The sequence below is a fragment of the Magnolia sinica genome, chromosome 2, assembly GCF_029962835.1.
Source record: "Magnolia sinica isolate HGM2019 chromosome 2, MsV1, whole genome shotgun sequence".
Taxonomy (NCBI): Eukaryota; Viridiplantae; Streptophyta; class Magnoliopsida; order Magnoliales; family Magnoliaceae; genus Magnolia; species Magnolia sinica.
Genome location: NC_080574.1, coordinates 137,726,676 through 137,748,756, shown reverse-complemented (window position 1 = coordinate 137,748,756; position 22,081 = coordinate 137,726,676). Strand labels below are relative to the sequence as shown.

The 22,081-nt window shown below is 39.0% G+C and overlaps 1 protein-coding gene across 3 annotated transcripts; it reads right to left on the bottom strand.

Moving 5' to 3' along the window:
- Positions 1 to 2,903: 2,903 nt before the first annotated feature.
- LOC131237881 (glycosyltransferase BC10) lies at positions 2,904 to 14,142 on the bottom strand. Of its 3 annotated transcripts, XM_058235930.1 has the most exons (13): positions 13,923 to 14,142; positions 13,737 to 13,825; positions 13,276 to 13,632; positions 12,249 to 12,365; positions 11,377 to 11,477; positions 9,361 to 9,432; positions 8,172 to 8,253; positions 7,965 to 8,045; positions 7,089 to 7,127; positions 6,156 to 6,221; positions 4,873 to 5,022; positions 3,599 to 3,727; positions 2,904 to 3,196 (listed from the first exon to the last, which is right to left on the bottom strand). In XM_058235930.1, exons 3-13 carry the CDS (start codon positions 13,516 to 13,518, stop codon positions 3,179 to 3,181), a joined length of 1,098 nt encoding a protein of 365 aa, XP_058091913.1. In that variant the 5' UTR covers positions 13,519 to 13,632; positions 13,737 to 13,825; positions 13,923 to 14,142; the 3' UTR covers positions 2,904 to 3,178. The 3 variants fall into 3 exon arrangements, with proteins under 3 accessions (XP_058091913.1, XP_058091912.1, XP_058091911.1); XM_058235929.1 differs by having other exon boundaries at positions 13,790 to 14,142; XM_058235928.1 differs by having other exon boundaries at positions 13,276 to 13,825.
- Between the last annotated feature and the right edge of the window lie 7,939 nt (positions 14,143 to 22,081).

Sequence of the window (22,081 nt, the reverse complement as noted above, 5' to 3'; positions counted from 1 at the left end):
AAAAACTAAGCAGATGCAAATCTTAGATGGACCACACCACAGGAAACAGTGGTGATTGAATGCCTCACCATTAAAAATTCCAAAGGGCCCATCGTAAGGTATTTGTAATTCATTTGCCATCCAACATGTTCATAATGTCAAGAAAACCTGGATGAAGGTTAAATACAAAGATCAGCTTGATCCAAAACTTTTGTGGCCCACAAAAAGTTTTTAATGGTCATTCATCACTGTTTCTACTAGTATGGTCCACCTGAGATTTGGATCTTCTTATAGTTCAGGATCGCATTCTAAAATAAAATAGAAAAACAGATGGACGACATGGATATACAACAAATACATCAAGGTGGCCCTACACGATTAGGGTAACACCCACTAAGGTAACTGCTAATCCGCTCCCCAACAAAGTGCCGGCCTATCCCCAACAATTCATCAGGATGTACTCCAACATGCCTCTTATGCTGACAAGGGGTGGAGCAAGTGCAACGCATGCAGAGCAAGGAGAAGATAGATAAAAGAAATAGATTCCAAGGAGAAGAGAAAAATGAATGAAAGGCAGGAAAGGTTGAAGCTACATGGAAGTGACACAGAGAAGGAAGGGAAATGTGGGAGACCGTTCTCACTGTTTTTCTTGTTGTGACCCATTCAAGTCCCCCATCAACCTAATTTTTTGGGCTAACATCTTAAAATGAGCCTACACATCAAATGTAATGAATGAATGTCACACAATCATCACGGTAGGTCCTACATAGCTTTTGTTGCATATCGTCCTTAATGAGATGTTTTGTGGGGGTCCCACGCTGGGAAGAGGACAAGTACTTGAGGGTCACATGCATTAAAAGACACCGGAGGTTTCATTCAATGGACCCATCCCATTTATTTGATAATAAACCCCCTGGATGGGGATGCTCGAGAACACTCTTGGATTGAATATTTCAACCCATTGGATTGTACAAGGTCATGGTGACCATTCATGTTAAAAGCCATTGAGCCACATCATCAAAGGTTTGATTTGTTTCCTTTCTCCTGTAGAAAGCTTGGATCATTGGAAGATGACCCAAATTCAAAGGCTTAAGTCCCTCAAGAAGTGAAAATGGAAGCAGGTGAAATCTTAACCGTTCCCTGCTAAGGGAGCCACATTTTTATAACGAATTTACCTTCTCTTAGCCAATGTTGAGAAGACTTATTGCAAGGGCAATAATGTCCAAAGCTATTGGCGATTTATATATGGCGGATATATGCTTAACCTTGGACAGCTTTACACACACCTATTATTGGCAGACTACTTATACTGTGCACTGGCGACAACACAACAACTGACAAGCATCCAACTACATGTCTTTCACTCGGTCCTTCCCACCAGCTCGTGTTAGGACGTGACCCCAAAAAATAAGGGTACACCTGACATCGAAACCTTCTTGGGCCTACAAAGTTTCAGATGAGGCTGTTCTTTGGTTTTCCCTTTTGTCCCGGTGGAACAGGCCTTATCAACAGATTGGATGGCATATAAATATTACAGTGGGCCCCAGGGAGGTTAATTGGTGGCATCCCCATCCCAACTATTCCCTGTGGTGTGGCCCACTTAAGCTTTGGATCGACCATAGTTCAGAAACCCGAAAACTTATTCAGCTGGGTTTGGGTTGACTCAAAGACTCAGACTCATATCAACTAGATATTTCACTCTATATAACTAAAAATTCTCAAGGGCAAAAAGCATGAGAAAGTAAATAGTGTTTCTTGGTAAACCTTATTTCCAAGAAACTGTGGTAAAAGAAATATTGTTTTTCTTGCTTGTTTTTCAACAAAATTTTTGAAAAAATTTAGAATTTATTTTCAAGTTTGCTGTTTGGAAAAACAAAAAATTTTAGGTAGTCATTAGCACATGCTAGCTTAGCACGTGGCACATGTGGGATGCTTAAAGATGAAAAGTCACACATGTGGCATACACAACATATACGAGTACTTGAAGCTGAATTGTAGCAGGCATGATACATGCGAGGTGTGGCACAAGACACCCATTGGCACATTTGACATGTGGGTGCTAAATTAGCTAGATGACAGCTCTTTGTGCACATTGACACATGTCATATTTGGAGGATTGAAAATGGACAATGGCATATGTAGCACATTAGTGCATGCGGAGTGCTTTGCACGTGTGGGGTACAAGATGATTTATGTTACATTTGGACACTAGCACATGTGAGGCAGGGCATAAGGGAAGATGGACGGTGACACCTGTGGCACATTAGCACATTGGAGGCTCTTTACAAGTGGGACACAATATAAGATAGATGGTGGCACATGTGGCATAGTGGCACGTGCAGCATGATTGAAGATGGACAATGTCTCATTTGGCACATTGCGGCACGTGTGCCGCATGGGAGGTGATTGAATATATATGGTGGCGTATTTGAGCTTTAATCCTTGAGAAACCAATTGTCCTTCCTCCGTGGGAAAATGAATTTCTTAGGGGTGGAAAATTAAATTTATTTATTTTTCAGCAAAGATAAAAAGTGGGAAATTATGTTTTCCACAATTTCCCACAAAGAAAACTTAACAAACAATGATAAGTAAGTTTCATGAGAAACATCATTTCCTTTCCCTTACTTTCCATGTTTGGCAAACAGGCCTTAAATGAATAATAAATATTTCAAACAGGTATTTTCAGATAAGTAATAAGAAACAGATACCATAGTAACAACAAACCAGATGGTTTGGAGTGTCAACTTCCTTTCCAAAGGTCTAGGGTTTGAATCTCACTACCTCCATTTATATCTTTTTGAAAAGAGACGGTCGAGTTTGACCACAACCACATTTCTGTCAACCCGTCAACAAATCTAGGCGGGTTCATTGCATGATGAGCTAGAGTCAGCCTTGTTAGCTATACATCTTACCAATCAAAGAGGTAGCAAGAACTTGTGAGAACTACTTTGCATTAAAAAAACGTGGACATTATTAACCTACACTATCTTACAACATACGTGACATTTTTACATTCATCCTCCTGTACTTTTATTTTAATCTTACATTTTATCATCCTCATCTCCCCAACTGATTTTACTCTTACAATGATATGAACGCTTACCACAATATACATACCTCATGGTAATCGGATAGCAGCAGATCTAAGACAATCCTTCTTCTTAGGCATACTAACACAGACAGCCGACGACAATCCTTGTTAAGCTCCTAATAAAGACTGCCAACAGCAAGCACTTGTGAATGAATGGAGAGAGAGAGAGAGAGAGAGAGAGAGACATTTGTTAATGCCACAGCACACTACACACGCCTTGTGCATGCCGTGTGCACATGCAAGCGGTTCATAAGACGAGTTCCACCTTGTGGATGATGGAACAAAATATCAGGTTTGTCCACTCATCAGATGGGCCCAGCGTGTGCCATAAATTGAGTGGTAAATGAAAAGGGAAAGAGGTCATCACATAGGGGCAGGCATAATGTTTTGACCAGAGGTCATCTACAGGGTGGCATCTGCCTGATGAGTAGCTGTTGCACACATGCATGCATGTGCCTGCGTGTAGGCATGCCTGCAGGATTAGCAAAAATCTGAAGAGAATGAGTGCAGCCAAAGACGCATGTTTACCATGTTAAGAAGCCGAAGGGCAGCAGGCCGGGTGAATTTCCTTGCGAAAAGAAAGCAACGGGATGGTTTTCCTTTGCTGCTGCACCATTCTCTTCTGTACTCTGTCTCGTAATACACATTATCTATGTCCTGCACATAGAAACACCAGTGAGACGCTATTTAAGTGCTTGTGTACACATGGGAAATCCCTGCTTATCCAGTGTGAGTGTGTGTTTAATCCAAAAGGAATGGAATCCCGAAAACAAAGGTCATTGGGTTTGTCCAGAACACCCAGTGCAGCGGCTGAGACAGCTTTGAACAGGAGCCTTTTCAGATTCTTTCTTAAAACAAAATGGTTAGGTGTTATCCTGTCCAATTTGATGAGAGCCATCCAGTTCGAACAGGCCATAAGATGATGGAATGTCTGGAAGACAGATCAGTTGACGTATCAATCAATTTGGTGAGCATGAATGTAGTGGTAGTATCTCTCCTCGGACATGCGGTCTATAGTTATTGAAGGCAAGTGGGAGGATACAAATGTTGCATTAAATGCCCTCAATGTAGCTCAAGGAGCTAATGATCCATATGAACCTCAAGCCAATGAAACACAGTATCCTCAACCCTCAACAAGTGCAGCCAATGGCTTGCTGACCCAGACCACCGATCTGATACCTCCATCAGGGATGGAGGACTCCCCAGTTGGCAGTGGCCAGGGAGGCTTGTTGGTGAACCCCATAATAGATGTTTGGTCCGATCGTATCAATGAGCTGGACCAACAAGCCACGGTCCCACTTGTACAAACTCGAGGGTCAATGATACTGTGCATGTCTTAGCTCAATGGTCATACCATTCCTTAGGAGCTGTCAGATCTGCATCACCATTCAAAATCTCAGTATTGGAGTGGGCTCGTGAAATGATATGTATCGAACAATATGCACAACCTATTGTCTGTAACATAGCGAAAATTTCCAATTTGGCGGCATATCCACATACATGAACGCATTATCGTCAAGGACCAAAAGGTGCAATACGCATCACCGTGTTGCATCAGATTTTAGACCAGAAATTGCATATTCCTGGACTGAGTCAATCATTTACTGAAGAGGCATTTACAGAAAGGTCTTGGACCCATGTCAATCATAGGGCTGTCATGTCTGGTGCAGCTTTATTATTATTATTATTGTTATTAATTAGGTCAGTGTCTGATGCAGCAATTTTCTTGCAGAAAAAGATGTGCTCTTGTTACAGAGAAGATTCTTGGAAGGAATTTCAGTAGGAACTTGACTTATACATACCTTTATAGATTGGATGAGTGCAGGAGTAGCATCAGAAAGCTTGTATGTCACGGGATGCCATCCGCGTCTTTCGCGGTCTTTGGAGGATGAAGCGTCCCATGAAGTATGTGTAAGTGTTCTTCGAGTGATTTCACCTTCGAGTCCTTTAAGCTGGATGATGAAACATAGAAAGGAGTTGGTTTAGAAACTTCATGATATAATAGTAGAGTTGCCAGAGGTTTTCCTTCATTAAGAGGGCCAAGCTTCCGAGTGCTTTATGAGATTTGGGTAAAATATGACAAATGCGGCTGTGTCAGCCATGCTTCAGGGAATTAAATTTCTATTGAAGCCACATATCCTTCTGTATGCACTTCTTTCAAGTATATGATTCTGACCTTGACTTCTTACAAACAGGGCCCACGGTTCAATGATCCAGACCATTAAACCGATGGGCACCGGGGTGGTACGCCAAGCCCCAAAAGAATATCTCAGACTGGAATAGCCTTCCAATCTTTGGCCTTTTCATTGTTGAATAGAGACCACCGCTATTGCTTTCCTTAAATCTTAGGATTATCACATCAATGATATATCCAAGGCAGGTGCATCCATAAAAGGGTCCATCATATGAATGGCCTGGATCACCAACAGTAAACCCCACTTGTAAGGACTCAAGGCCCCATGACGCTATACACATCCTCAAGTGGAGGATAATACAATGCCTCGTTTCTTTTTGGCTCGGTAAATCATGGTTCAGAAAATCCAATTGCCTAGTGATTTTTGGCCATTTCTATGAGAAGTTACAACCATACAAAAAAGTCAGTCATCCGAAAACTATAGAAGCATCTTGAATGTCAAAAAGTTGGAAGAAGTGAAATCCACAAATAAGGAGATATTCATACCAACTACTCACAGGCCACAGCAGATAAAGCAAACTGACACAAGTGCCCTTGAAATGACATCGAGATTTGGAGGCTTAAAAGATCTTCAAAATAGAAAGAAAAAAAAAATAGACCTTTGTGCAAGGGTATCCTGTTTAGGATCGTTTCAGTCAATTCTCAGAAATGATCTTAAAATCAGGGCGGGTTAAGCCTCAACAAAATATCAGAGATTCTAAAGTTTAAGCCCTCAACAAAATATCAGAGATTCTAATAAATTTTCCTAAACAAAATACTCTGTTTCTAATCCAATGTAAAAATGTAATATATCTAAATGACACAATGCAATCCACATTCCAAGCAACCAATACCGACACACTCATCAAATCAGTTAAATAGTCAATACTCCAAGATTGAAAATTGACTCACTGCCAGTAATGTCTGAACATAATGTTCATCTGGTATACAGTTATGCTCCTTGGATGCATCTGCAGGCTGCAGAAGAATGGCACAAGGAAAATATGTTGCTTGCTTCAGTAAACAGTTGAATGCTTAAACCCAAATTAATCACCAGTATAATGCTGATAATTATGACAATGGCAACAAAAGGAATTGATATTTACACCCCCGCCATTTTTTATAGATGCAACTTTTTCTGCTTTTTGGAACACAATAGTGTGCAACTTTCTACAACCATATGACCAAATGTAGAAAAGAAGAAGAAAAGTTGGGATAAAAAAGGCTGAAGTATATCACAGCCTCCTTAGTAAACTAATGAAGGGTATATGGATGGACAGAATACATGTTTAATTCCTCATTGATTCTTCCGCCTTTGACATTTTTCAGTAGAATACACCATAGGGACAGTATCTTTTAGCTTCAGATCTCCTCAAAAACGCCAAATTACACAGATAGTATTGTCAGACACTTGGGAATCTAGAGAACCATTTGAGCGTGATTGTACACATATTTGAATTACTATACTTTATCAAAAACCTAGGACAAGGCTACGCTGACGATGATGCTGGTTATTCAAAAGTAAAATAAAATATAAAGGCAACAATACACTTCTGAAAAAAAAAAAACTTTTATGAACACCAACTTTGTTGCAAATATTAAGGATCACACTTATATAGTACTTTGTAGCAATCTCTTTTAAAAAATAGTACTTTGTAGCAAATATTAAAGGTCACACTTAAATACTAGAGCTTAAACTGAACATTCGTAAGGGCTTATATTTTCCTTCAATACCATTCACCTCTCTCTTGTATGGATTTATGCCATAATACAGTCACAATGACTCACAGACCACTATGATATTTCACTACTTGATTAGGTACTGAAGTGGAGACGAGAACTTACAAGAGGATGATCCCGCCAAAACTCTGGTAGTGACCGCCTCTGCATCATTTGTTTAAAATAAAAATAAATAAATAAATAAATAAATAAAAGTATCAGATAAACAGGTGAAGTCACAATAGTTAAGTCCTGGGGCCTAGACAAGCACGGAGAAGTAGATATGACAAAAACATCATAGGAAGATACTTGAATTCAAAACTGCGAAAACTCTATTGAAAGATATATTACGTTTCTTCTTGCTTCCATTAATTGAGAGGCTAACCAGATTGTTGATGATTACTCAACTGAAATGTCTGCATGAACATTATAGTGGCTTGGAATGCTACCCCTAGTTGTAACTAAATTTCCTTTTTTTTCTATCGATCTTTATTTGCATCTCTTTCGTGCATCTTGTTTCACAATGAATATTTAGCTTTGTTTATCAATATATGTGTGTATACAATGTGGTTTTTGTTGACTATCCAGGACACAATTGGAAACTCCACCTCAAAGTAATGTACCAGCCGGTCCCAAGCCAGGGCAGAGGGTTAATGTCAGCTGGCAGGGAGCCGTCGAACTTTTGCACATTTCACATACGCACATGCATGTGCAGAGAGAGAAGCAAACATGCATGCACACACGCATTTGTGTCTGTACAACTATATAGCCGATTGGTAGTTCAGCAAAATAATCAAATATGTTAAAAACATGATCGTCATGCAGCATGGATAGCAGGCTTGATCATTAAACAATTGCGTCGAAATGCTGTGTTTCCAAAAAAAAAAAAAAAGGTAAACGCCCTCCAATGCTTATCTAGATCTAACATATCTAACAACAATAAGAACACTACATTCTCCATGACTCATCAATGGATATTGACAGAATTTAAAACTGTATTACCTTGCAATGCTGCCGAAACCTTGGGTAGACTGTATTATCTTTCACCATGACAATGGCATGCTTTCTAATTAAAACAGCCCACTATGTAGAAAAACAAAAGATAGTCAGACCAATGCATGCCCCAGTAATATAGTACACAGTCTAGAACAAAGCGACTTTTTGACACAATCAGATGGCATTTGAATTCTTGCAGCAGTGACTATTTACCTGAGACCCTTTTCTCCACTTATCAACAGGGATAACTGGATGCATTTTTGGATTATAGCGACCCTCTTTTGTATCCGCAAAGCTGCTTCCAGCATTAGATGACCAGATGCTATTAGAACCTACTGACCATTCCACAGATCCAAAAAAAAAATTCACATTGCACAACTCATAAGACAGTATTATCACAAACATTAAATGATTAAAGATGAGGATCGAAGATAATGTGTTACGAGCATAGAGAACACGCCAAGAAATATGCAATGTTCCAGGACTGAAGACTTGCATAAAATGCATGCAATCAATCCTTGCAGGAAAATTGGTGAAAATGACAACAAATGTGATGTGAACAATGTAGTTTGAGCAATTTTAGTTGTACAATGGAATTTGTCCCTCAAAAGAAAAAAATAAAATCGTAGGATGATTTAACTGCCAAGGTTTTTAATGCTAATAATGAAAGATTAAGTAACCAAACAAGTAAATATTTAGCTATCAACGTTGCTCTATCAGTGACATGTGATGCAGCTGTTAACCGGGAAGCCTCATAACTTCATCCTCAAGAATAGCTGCTTCTTTCTATAGATTGAGCCATTTGGAGCTCTTTTCTTTAAGTGAAGAATGCTATTCAGTCTTCTTTGTTTCAAATTAATAGTATTCTATAGTGCATATAACAAGAGCAACACTGGACAATTTTGTGTGAAGCCCTCTCCAACCTTCCCTCCTCTTTGTGTGTATCCCACACTGAAGCGTAGGATTATGTAGACCGTGCAACAAATGCTCTGTGGGGCCCACCATGATGCTTGTTGTGATATCCACTCCATACCATCTTCTGTGCCAGGCCATGTTAGAACGTCAGCTAAAAAACAAAGCAGATCTAAACTTGAGTGGGCCAAAGCATGGGAATTCATCAATTTGGTAGAACCGTACAGTTGCTCAATTGGAACATCTGAAATTCAAAGGAATGACAAACACAACTGATTTTACTAATCATTGTAATTTTTCTCTTCAGATTTCACAACTGATATTCAACTTGGAGATGGCATGCAAAATTCTTCCTTGAGGAAGAGCTCAAAGTTCTGATAAGGTTAAAAGAATAAAGTAACTATAACAAGTTTAAAAGAAAAATATTAATTCAGGTGAGAAAGGAAAATCAAAATTTGTATGCATATATAACCAAAAAGAATCAACTAACCTGTCTACAAAACTGGTTGATGTGGACATGATATATTCATATGTGTAGCTGAAGTTATATAAAGGTATGCAGCTGCCAGGACATAAAATAACAAGAACATGAGCCAGTCGACCATATAGAACTAAGTTCAAAATGAAAATGTCAATAACAGATGAAGCACTCCTACATTTAATTGGAACTGGGAATTACTAAATTAGAAAATAGAAAACAATGGAATACTAGAATGCAGTAGGAACCAAAATTGGACAAAAATGAGAAAAGAGAAGAACATTAAAAGGGAACTCAGCAGTTCCCATTAGTCATGATAATTAATAAAATATGTCTGCATCAAAACAAGCAACCATCATTTTGCAATTTTCAGTTAAAACATCTATTTTATGCATATTATATTAACTAATATATCCTTGCCTTAAGGCCTGTTTAGTGTTGCCTCTAGCAACTGCAGAATTGATTCTTAAGTTGATGAAGCATGCTTGCATTTAATTGGAACTGGGAATTACTAAATTAGAAAATAGAATATAATGGAATATTGGAGTGCATTAGGAACCAAAATTGGACAAAATTGAGAAAATAGAAGAACACTAAAAGGGAACCCAGCAGTTCCCATAAGTAATGATAATTAACAAAATATGTCTGCATTAGAGAGAGAGAGAGAGAGAGAGAGAGAGAGAGAGAGAGAGAGAGAGAGAGAGAGAGAGAGCAACCATCATTTTGCAATTTTCAGTTAAAACATCTATTTTATGCAGATTATATTAACAAATATATCCTTGCATTAGGGCCTGTTTAGTGTTGCCTCTAGCAACTACAGAATTGATTCTTAAGAAACAATTCTTGAGAATTGCTAATGTGAAAAGGTGCATTTTTTTTTTTTTTGAAAGGCCATGAAAAAGTGCATGTTTGGTAAACATGCATAAGAAAAACAATTTTCCTGCAAAGGTTTCAATGGTGAGTATTGAATCCCCACTGTTTCATGTGGTGTGGCCCACTTAAGTCTTGGATCTACCTCATTTTTTGAGTCATACCCTAACATGATATGGTGAAAAGGATGGACAGAGGTCACACAGTCATTGAGGTGGGCCCCACAGCGCTGCAAGCAGGGATTATAGGAAAATCGCGTCAGTCCGGCTTCTCCGGATATGAGATTCGCTAAGCCCAGGCACGTGTGCAATATAATTCATGTACACACCACATGTTTTCCATCGTAGGTCCAAGATCCAATCCATCCATTAGAAAGGCACCACTATATTGATGCTCTAGTCCAAGAATCAGGTAGATCCACAGGCATGTCTCTATCCTACCTGGGAAGTTCCCATGAGATCGACCTCATATGCATGTCTCTGTCCTACCTGCCTGTGATGCACCTGAAACTGGTCCTACAAAAAAAAAAAAAAATATATATATATATATATAGAGAGAGAGAGAGAGAGGAATGCTCACCTGCACACCTTCTCACATGAGCACCCATACACACCTTTGCAAACGTGTCGTGGGCATAAAATTTGAACGGTCCATGTGATACGGCACCCCTTGAAACTCTATGGGCCCAATTTTCAGCCTGATCCAAAACTCTAGTGGGCCATAGCAAAGATAAATGCAAATCAAGGGAGGAAACAATTTCCTTTTACCATGGGCCACGAGAGTTTTGTACCGAGCTGAAAGTTGGATTTGTGAGGTTTCAAGGGGTGCCGCATCACATGGACCATTTAGATTATGTGCCCATGACACATGTGCAAAGGTGCGCACGGGTGCTCACGTAAGAAGATGTGCAGGTGGGCATTCCTATATATATATATATATATATATACACACACACATCAAATTCAAATTCAATCAAACATGGCCTTTGCTTGGTTAGTGAACAAGGATTGACAACAATAGTCTCTCGATCAAATGCATACTTACTGCCAACTATGTCCAAAAAAAAAGAAAGAAAAACTGAAGTACAGAAGAAGAGAATCATGAATTGGCGCATACACAAGATGGTTCTTCACAGCCACTACTCAAATCAATACTCACCTGTCTGATAGAAAAACAAATCGCTCAATGAAAGGATCTCTAAGTGCATTCTTGAGCAAAATACGCTCTGCTTGAATCATGCTTGACTCTCCCCAATCTACCTGGAAAAAACACAAAAAAGCTAGAAATTAACAAGCCAAGAATGATGATGTGTGGAAACAATTTATGTTTCTTCCTAACTAGTAATAAACAGATTAATTCAACATGACTGTTTAGCAACCTAAATTCCTTAGCTAAATTAACACAGCTTGCAAGGGTCAATCAAGTACACTCAGAGGGGGGGTGGTTAAGGATTATTCAAGGTAGATATGGGTATGAGTAAAATGGGTAAAAAAATGAGTGGGAGGCTATCAAGTCAGTATTTTATCTATGATAACACCATTTCTTGCGATACGACTCAATCAAACCTTCTATTACAACTCAAACATAAATTCACCATTTCTTGAGATGACACCCTTTCTTTACAATTCCCAAAAACATGTCTTAAATTATTTATTGTGATACAATTCAACCAAACCTTCTATTACAACTCAATCCTAAATTCACCATTTCTTGTGATGACATCCTTTCCTTAAAATTCCAAAAAGCACGTCTTAGATGGTTTATTAAGTCTTCGAGCTTTCGTCTAGAATATACTAAAATCATTTAATAAACCTCTCAAGTCTAGAAAATAAATAGCATACGAAATTTCAGTTACCAATAGCTCTAGTCACCTCGTGCATTAATAGATGAATGGTTTCATTACATAATTTGTTTCAATAGTAGTTGGACAGTGTTATCTTATACAAAACCTTGTACATATCTCTATGAACATCATAGTGCCTTGACTTATTTCCTAAGAATCATTCATGCCAGTGGAAAGAACACAAAACCTGTATACTGTCATTGAGTTGATGATCATAAAAGAAAGCGGATCTTGTCGTTGCCTTGTTGAGCAGAAATCCAGGCCTTGAATGAACAAAAATCGAAAACCTATTTTCCTTTTCTCCCTGCAAAAGAGACCCCAGCTTCTTCAATAAAAATATGGAGTAAGACAAAAGAAACGTTTTTATTTGTTCACAATAATTTACCAGTCAAACCACTTATTTGCATCCATTGATGCAACAAGTGTGTGTGTGTGTGTGTGTGTGTGTGTGTGTGTGAGAGAGAGAGAGAGAGAGAGAGAGAGAGCATCAACTAAAAATAATATACAATCAGTTAAACCATGAAAACTGAGACCAGGAAATCCTACACTGTCACGACAAACAAACTTACTTAACCTCTCACTCTAGTGCTTCCAGAGACCAAACAAGGCACAATGGCATTGAGGCAGACCGCTTTTTTTTTTTGAAAGAAGAAGCATTATTATTTGGGCCAAACAGCCAAAAAGAAAGGGAACAACCAGCAAGAAAACTATTGTTGAGAGTGAATTACCAACAAAGTGAAATATCAAATTGCCTCACATTGTTGGGAGTGAATAACCAGTCCAAATTGAAATTACATCCATTTTAAGTCTGACTTGAATTAAAAACCATTGAAATAATACTGGATGAAAACTAACATCACTGATTGGCAAAGATGCTGGGATTGTTTCGGTTCCTCTCTGTTGCAACTTCACTATGTCAACCACAGCCATAAATCCAAACACAGCCTCATAACAAATACCATATTGGCATCTAAACAACCCTCGGTTGATTGCTCAACCTCTGGTAGTAGCACCGGCCCCTCCCCCGCTAAAACAAAAGCCAATATACACTACGGTTCATACCACACACATATTGCCAGAAAATTGCACATAGACTCTATTTTAGTTTAAGCAAATCAAATTATTAAAATAAAAAAAAAACAAAAAAAAAAAAACGAGAGCCTCCAATGAGCAAGAACATCTCAAAATATCACAAAATGAAAGAAAGGAATTACCTGAAAGAAGGCATCCCACACCATGTCCAAAGGAATTCGATTCCGGGCTATAAAAAGAAACGCGATCTTAGGCTTCTGAACAAATCGAGGAGACGACACCAATGATGCCAACGCCTTAATCCGGTTATATTGAGTCTGCATCAATACCAAACTCCCAAAACAAAACCCAAGCAGAACCACAGCTAAAATCTTCCTCCTCCATCGTGTGAAAGACTTATGTTGAATGCTCCTCCGTTTCGTCATCACTATTCGACTTGGTCAAAAGACCCCGACCATTCACAGCAAAAACATCTTGAAAACCAACGGTTCAGATTCTATTACTCGAGATGACAAGATCTGAAAACTTCTCGAATGTCCCTAAATCCACGATTTTCAATCAATTCCATCAAGAAGAGGACTTCAGATCCTCTTAACAGAAGCACAAACTAAATGCAAATGTAAGTGGAATTTCATACGAAAACCTTCAAATTGCAACGAAATTTAGCAGGGAGAGCTTTCATTGACAGATCTTCGCCTTCTTTCCCGATCGTTCTACCAAAATGCTTAAACTCTGGAAGAAAATCCACAAAAAATAAAAGGAGCTGAGCTCTCGATCTCTGCTTTCTGGCCGTATATCTGAACGGAAATCAAGGTACTGATGAAATTACCCGATTTCCGTCCAGAAATGACAAGGAATCCACGTCTCCTTCACGGATTGCAGCTGAAATCGCAGAAAAAGCGAGAAAACTGAGTCGATTGGAGGAAGAGATGAGCCTGACGTGATCTGAAATGAAGAAATTTCAAGATTCCCGTGATATTTTCCGAGAGTGAGACTGAAGTCAGTTAAGAGGTTTGAGAAATGGCGTGCTCCTGCGGTAAAGGATCGCAGTCGTCGGATCTATAAGTAGGCTGCGGACTTGAGAGAGCAGCCATGGTCTATCATGAAATAACGGAAATGCCATCTCTTTGGGTCAGTTGGATTGCGTACTGAGCAAACTCTTGTTGGCCTACCGTGAATTCATTTAGTTTATCCACACCGTCCATCCATTTTTTAAGCTAATTTAAGGGTTAAAACCAGAATTGAAGCGTATCAAGTTCTCAAGTGGTCCACACCATCTAAAACGGTGGGAATAATGATTTCCACCGTTGAAAAAGTTCCTAGCGCCCACAGTGATGTTTGTTTGTCATCTAACCTGTTCTTAAGATCACATATACATGGATTAAGGTAAAAAACAAATATCAGCTTGATCCAAAAATTCTGTGGCGGCCAGTAATTTTTTCAACGGTAGACATTCAATTCACACTGTTTCATGTGGTGTGGTCAACTTGAGATTTGTATATGCTACATTTTCGGCATCAAGATCTAAAATTATCTGGTAAAATGGATGGACAGAGTGGATAAAATACATAAATCAAGTTGGGCCCCACATAGTTTGCTCAGTACGCAATCCGCTTCCCTTTTATAAAGGGGGAGGAGTTATATGATACTGTGGTTGTCTAAGACGCTTGATACGCAGGCACTTCAAATGCTACACGTGGAATATATTAACTCAAGTTAAACCGATTAAACAGTGGAAACCACTCTATTAAGTTAAATTCTAAAAATGAGATCTTTTGGGAAAATCCTATCCTCTAATTCGTGGACACTTAATTTCTTTGAAATACGACCGTTGGATGGTTTTCATTTTTGACCGATCAATATATGTGCATAAATCTAATAAATAGACGATTAAATAAAGTAACCTTTATTCTTGATGAATATAAGATGTTGCCCATAGTTTGGACGGTGTATTTGGAATTATTTGCATGCCAAGTATACAATTTCTCAGTAATTTCTAACTGCCTGATTATCATCCACCACGCTCGACCTGAGTATCAAATGAATTAGATCGTTCGCGGCCAGCGTCTTTGCACGGTATACACGTGTTTTTTCAATTCTCACAGCCAGGGCCATGGTTCGGGAATCCGGACCATTGGTATGTTTGGATCCCACCGTGGATCGAATAAAATACAAAATCATCCCTAATTAGAAATTCCATTACCTATTTCCATTGAATGTGAACCATTGCTGTATTTTCTCTTCTTAACCGTCTATTAGTAGGCCACAAATCCAACGGTTAAGATTTCCCCATCTACTATGTTTTTAAATCATAATAAATCCATGGCGGGCCATAGCATACCGATGGTATGGATTATCAAATCATAAGTTAAACTTGTCAGAACTGAAAACCATGTACACTGTAAAGATGCCGGACACGTGGCAAGTAATTGCTCGGCAAAACGAGGTGAGACGATAATCGGGGGCTTTGGAGTGTATACTCGCGTCTAGATTGCTGATAGGTGGGGCCATGGTTGGTAATCCGGTCCGTTGGTCTGTTTCGTCCCGCCGTTGGTGGTCCATGCCCCAAAAATATACTGGATTTATATTCAATAACCACCATTAATTGGACAAATTATTTATAGGCCACAAAATAGAAAGGTCATGATAGTCCAATCTAGAAACTTTTTGGGCGGGCCCATCTATTTCGTGGACCATTTAACGGTTTTATATTGACAGTCCGTTTAAAGGTCATAAATCAACAGCTATGATTTTTATTTTTATTTTTTTCCTGTCGCATGGACGGTCAAGTTTCAGCAACCGAACGCGGATTGGATACTGACAACGTCAGTAGCCAAATCGCTACTGAAGTGACGTCACCAAGCTGCGTGGACCCCACCATGATGCATGTGTTGTATCCACACCGTCCAACCATTTGTAGAGATCGTTTTATGGCACGAGAAAAAGAATGAGATAGATCTAAAGTTCAAGTGGACCCACCACAGAAAACCATGGGATCAGTCACACCCACCGTTGAAACATTTATAGGGCCCACCATGATGTATGTTTTTGATCCAATCTATTCATGAGTTAACATAGAGATAGATGAAGTGAAAAAAAAAATATAAGCTTGATCGAAAACTTCTGTGGCCCATAAGAACTTTGAACGGTGGATGTCATTGTCCCCACTGTTTTCTATGGTGGGGTCCACTTGAACTTAAGATCTATCTCATTTTTTCTCATACCATAAAACGATCTCTCCAAATGGTTGGACGGTATGGATACACCACATGCATTATGGTGGGGTCCATATAGTTTGATGACGTCACTTCAGAATCTAATCCGCGCCCCCTGGAGAGGGACGGCCCTATCAGGGGCTGTGTGGGGCCCACCGTGATACATGTGTTATATCTAAGCCGTCCATCCGTCTTGAAAGATCATTTTAGGTATAATAAAGAAATGGATTCCTCGTTCGTCTCTGGTATCGACTGTACAGACGGAGTCTTGTATGTACGGTGGAGATGCTACACCTGGAAACTGGCGAGCAGCAACGTGCAACTTCTAGGCAGCGAGCTACAGGCCAAGGAGCATCAAAATTGCCAGTGTTAAAGGCATTAATGAGGCAGCAGCATCTGTGTGGGACCTATCGTGTCGTTAATATGCCGTCCAACGGGCACTGATTGAACCCAACCATAATGATTGGATGCCCCAAATAGAGAAAATTACCACTGCAAACGCTACCTTTTATCCAGCGTCTTTTATGAAATCCAAAACTTCTCAACTTAGACCTTACATGTACGGACAGAGCATTTCGTAACAAAAATATCCCTGCTTTCCACGGCATTGCACGTGCGGATAGGAGTATTTTGGTCTTCAAATGCCCTGTCCGTACATACAAGGTCTAAGTTGGAGAGGTAAGTTTTTCACTGTTCATAAAAGATGCTGGATAAAAGGTAGCATCTACAGTGATGATTTTCTCCCCCCAACCATTAGATTGATACTGAAGCCGACTGATCTCAATGTTGATGCCACCAAGTTATATGAGCCTCATAGTTATGTATGTGTCATATTCACACCATCCATCCATTTTGCGAGATCATTTTAAGGGATGAGGTAAAAAATGAGACAAATCCAAGGCTCAAATAGACCACACTATAGAAAGCAGTGGAGATGGTGACACCCACTACTGAAACCTTCTTAGAGCCCACCATGATGTTTATTTGCCATCCAACTCAGTCATAAGGTCACAAAAACATAGATTAAGGGAAAACAAAAATATCGGCTTGATCCAAAACTTCTTTGACTCCCAAGACATTTTCAATAATAAGAGTTCAATCTCCATTGCTTTTATATAGTATGGTTTACTTGAACTTTGGATCTGCATCATTTTTTAGACCATGCATTAAAATAATCTCTTAAAATGGTTGGACAGTGTGGATATAATACATACATCATAATGGGGCCACAGAGCTTAGTAATGTCAACACACCGCCACACCATGCAATCCGCTCCCCCTTTCAATGACTCATTTGTCAATTGCAAATTACATATAAACATTTCCCTTGCCAAAAGAGGCTGTACGTCGTTAGACACCATGGATTTGGAGGGATTTGAGGGTATTTTAATCCTTATTTTTAATGAGTTTTGTAATTCTTCCCATTTGCTTTGATGACCAATTTTCTCTCCTCCTTTTTTTACTCAGTTTTAAAGGCCTAACAGTCGCATGTGTAACATGTGTTACTAGACTACTAATCTATTTAATATGTGGCCCACTAATGATATTTTGAAACAAATATATTATCAATTGCATTATTAAAATTAAACACCGGCCATGTCAGTCAATGGTGAAAAAAAATAAATTAGTTAGTCACTCAATTATGATCTTATGCTTATGGCCTTTTCAGGACTTAGAATTTCATTACTTTTTGTAGCTATATATTTCAATGGGCTTATTACAATTATTATGTCAAATCTCACATACGCATACTAATTAGGGATGTATTAAAATTTATTTAGTGGTTAAATTTAAACTCTTGTAAATATACTACATAATTTAAGTGTATTAGTAAGGACCCCACCATAATACATGCTCTTTCTCCTCCTCTATCCATTTTAAATCACTATTTTAAGGCATGAGCCCAAATTGAGATGAATCCAAATCTCAGGTGAACTACACAGAAAAACAATGGTGGTTGAATGCCTCTATTAAAAAACTTTCCAAGGACTATTGTTATTTGCCGTCTAACATATTTAGAGGTGTCACAAAACTAGATAAAGAGAAAACTTAAATAGTAACTCAATCCAAAAAGTTTTGTAGCCCCCACTAAATAGTTTTGAACAGTGGGCATTCAATCACAGCTTTCTCGTAAAATGAGCGGGCAAAATGAATATGAGCATAAGACACATACATCAAGGTGGGCCCTATTGTTTATTTTCAAAGAAAAATACTTAAATTTTAAATGGTTAAAATAATCCAATTTAAGAGATTTTATTTATTAGTCGTCCATCTTATAAGTGGATATATACTTATAATATATACAATATATATTGCTTAGAACATTAAAAAAAGGTTCAGACTCAAAGGCTAAATTGCCATAGGTGAGGATGCATTTGAACAAACTTCTATTTCTGCCACTCACTGTGAATATGATGAGTCGCACAAGATGCACGGTTTAGATTACACATGCACATTATAGGTGGGCCCCACACAGCCGGAAAGTATGGTAATTGCCATACATTCACATACTTGTGAACGTGAATTGGATCCATCATAGTCTGGTAGAATATCGATTTAAGTAACTTCCAAAATGAGAATGCTTCTTCCGTTAGATTGAAGGTCAAGACATGTATCGAACACGTGATTGTCAGGGTTGGTATTGTTGAAGGAAGAAAGCATCGGCAGCTAAAATGATGCTAACGTGGAAATTGAAGTTTCCATCAACATCTCAATAATTGCATGAGTCAATAACAACCGTTGATGAATATGGTCCACGGTACTTGCTCCCCATGATGAATTTCTTAGAGGCTAAGGTTGAAATGTGCATGTGAGTGCATGCATGCACATTCTTCCCATTTCACTAGACCGATGTTTTCTAACCCAGCTTAGCTGGTTTTCGATGGTATCTTTACTCAACTAGACATTAAATACAAGGAATTACACATTTACATTAGTAATCTCAAAGTATATGGCATGTTTGATTGGAGATAAATAGGGGTAATATGAGTTAAACTTCTTTTTAAAGCAAAACTTTGTGGGCCCCACCATGATGTATGTGTCATGAGTCATTCGTTTTTTTTAAATCATTTTAAGGATAAAAAATGAGGTAGATCTTAAGATCAAGTAAAGCACACCACAGAAAATAGTTGATTCAGTGGTGTACATGACTATTCCCATTATGGGTCATTTGAGCTTTAGATCTAACTAGCAAAATGAATGGATGGTGTGGATGAAATTTATAGATCACAGTAAGGCCCACAAAGTTTTGTCATGTAATATCATATATTTTCAGAAAATACAATGATAAATAATTATTACTTATTTATAATTTTGTTAACATACACACCTCTCACAAGGGGTTTACACCGAACCGACTCAAGCCGGCCTCAGCTAGGCCACTAGCTGACCCCAGCTCGAACTTGGCTCGGCTCGGTCTTCGAGCCTAACTGGCCAGCTTGGCTCGGTTCGATTAACAGCTCCGGCCAATTCGAGCCGAGTTCGAGCCAAAATTGAGCCTCTGCGGCATTTTCATAAACACCTGAAGGGCACTTTTAGTTTCTCATTGTATGCAAAATAGCAGCAAGTATTTCATCAAACACCTTATAAACAACATCAAAATCAAGGGAAAATGGTATTTGTTTCATATACATACCTTCCTTGCCACTAGCCGACACTTCGCTAAGTCATTTCATTAAACACTTGGTAAGCAACATCAATATCAAAGTAACCGAGTCACCGAACTAGTTCAATTCGAGTTGGGGTTTGATTGACTCCAATTGAGCTCGATCAAGCTCGAACTCAGTTCGAAATTTTTTTCGAGCTCAAAAAATCAGCTCGACTCGACTTAAACTCATCTTCAAACCGAGTCGAATCAAGCTTTTTTGAGTCAAGTCGAGTGAAATAACCGAGCTAACTCGGTTCGTGTACACCCGTACCTCTCACACCCACACACACCACAAATGGGTACTCAAACCTATTTCCTTAGTGTTGAAATTCTTGTAAGCCTACCACTAAGCCTTGAGTAGGTAACCCATTGATTATTTGTAATTATGACCAATCAAACAGGCCCTAGAGTCTCAATAAGATAGCATAGCACAGATGAAATATGAAAGATTAACAATGAGGGGAATATTGAATAATCATATAGGTCCAAGTGGATCCTTACTCTTACTCCGGTGTTAGACTCTCAGGAGTTTCAACACCCGGTCAAGGGTTCGAGTATCCATAGGTGGTGCAATCCTGCTACAGTGTGAGTGTGCGGGTGGTATGTGTGTGTGTTAAAAAAAAAAAAAGAAGAAGATGAAGGAGGGTCCCTTCAAGCATATTAAGCTTGCTTAATAAAACTTCACATATGGTTTTTTATGGGTTATAACAGCTCAGAACAGGATCAATAGGGGACTGGAGCAATATAGGGCGGTTCCAACTTCCAATGGTGAATGATATGATGCTCAATACACCTATTTAAAACCTGGATACAACTCATGTAGTCGGTCCAACCCAACACAATTGAAGTACATATATTAATTTCTGCACTGATTCGATTACGGTTGTGGAGTGAAACTGACAAATTCTGGAGGTGGAAGTATCAATTGTGGGGGAATATCTCAATTGCAACTAGTTGTAGTTGAAGAGAACGTGCAACTGGCTGCGTATGGGGCCTACCATGGTGTATGTATGGCATCCAACCAGTCTAGCAGGGTTGCCCCACTATAAAAATGGAATGCCTTGAAAATCATGCGGATCCAATGATGATGTGGGTCACACCATAGGAAAGAGTGGACAACCACCCAGAAATTCCAAATTCACACGGTGGTCCACCTGATGGTTTGATCTGTCTGATTTTTGGGGTGTCCCATTTTCATGGTGGGGTGACCAGTGACCAGTCTGGACGGTTGGTTGACACGCACGCTCCGCAGTGGGCCCCATATGTAGCTAGATGCATGATTGTTTAGTCGCAGTGGCCTGAACGAAAATTTTCTGATCAGTGGCCTGCAAATGGACGGTTTTAAAGAAGGCATGATGTAGTCCACATTCAACAAATTTTTAAATCTGATGGCTAATTTTGGACCATTGATTGTAGAAGCATAATGCAGTCCCATGTTCAACATGATTAAGTTGTTAAATCTGATGGTTACAGAACATCAATTGTAGTGATTTTTGAGCTATGCCTGATATGTGGTGGTGCCCACCAGATGAATGATTTGGACCAGTGATCAATGCACGAACACGTGCCAAACATGACTGGCCTCATTTTCTTCAGGCAAAAATACTCTTGTAGCACTCAATATATTTCGAGTAGAGAACTGATCATCTACAGGGCAATGACACCACAGTTTGTGGTGCCTTGCCTGTTAGAAAACAATACGTTGGATGCACTGAAAAAATAAAATAAAATATGAAATTCGTTTCTTGAAGCTGAATTATGAATGATACGCTGTTCTTAAAGCATGATTCGCCTCTTTATTAATCGCTGGTGGGTCACAGGCAAATTACTTTCAGCATAAGACAAGCCTGTCTAGATCCAGTGTACAGTAATCATGATGGGTTGGCTATCGAACAGTTTAATGCAATAAATCTGTTTTTGTAGAATTAGATAGTAGAAATGTCCCCAATATTTTAAAAAGGAAATCTAGTGTATCTGATGGGAGAGATGGTGTTAAGATGATTGATTTCGGACAAGAATGGTCCAATTTATATAGGCACCAAGTAGTGGACCATTGGTGGGTGACTATCAATGTTTGGAACATTTGAAAAACGTTTCTGCCGTTGACCATTAATTTCAGCCGTTCCTG

Excerpts from the sequence above, each read along its gene's own strand:
- LOC131237881 (XM_058235929.1), bottom strand. The coding sequence starts at position 13,518 with ATGACGAAACGGAGGAGCATTCAACATAAGTCTTTCACACGATGGAGG. Across the intron at positions 8,254-9,360 it reads TCAACCAGTTTTGTAGACAG|CTTTGCGGATACAAAAGAGG; the intron begins GTTAGTTGATTC and ends TGCTGGAAGCAG. Across the intron at positions 6,222-7,088 it reads TTTGGCGGGATCATCCTCTT|CCTGCAGATGCATCCAAGGA; the intron begins GTAAGTTCTCGT and ends ATTCTTCTGCAG.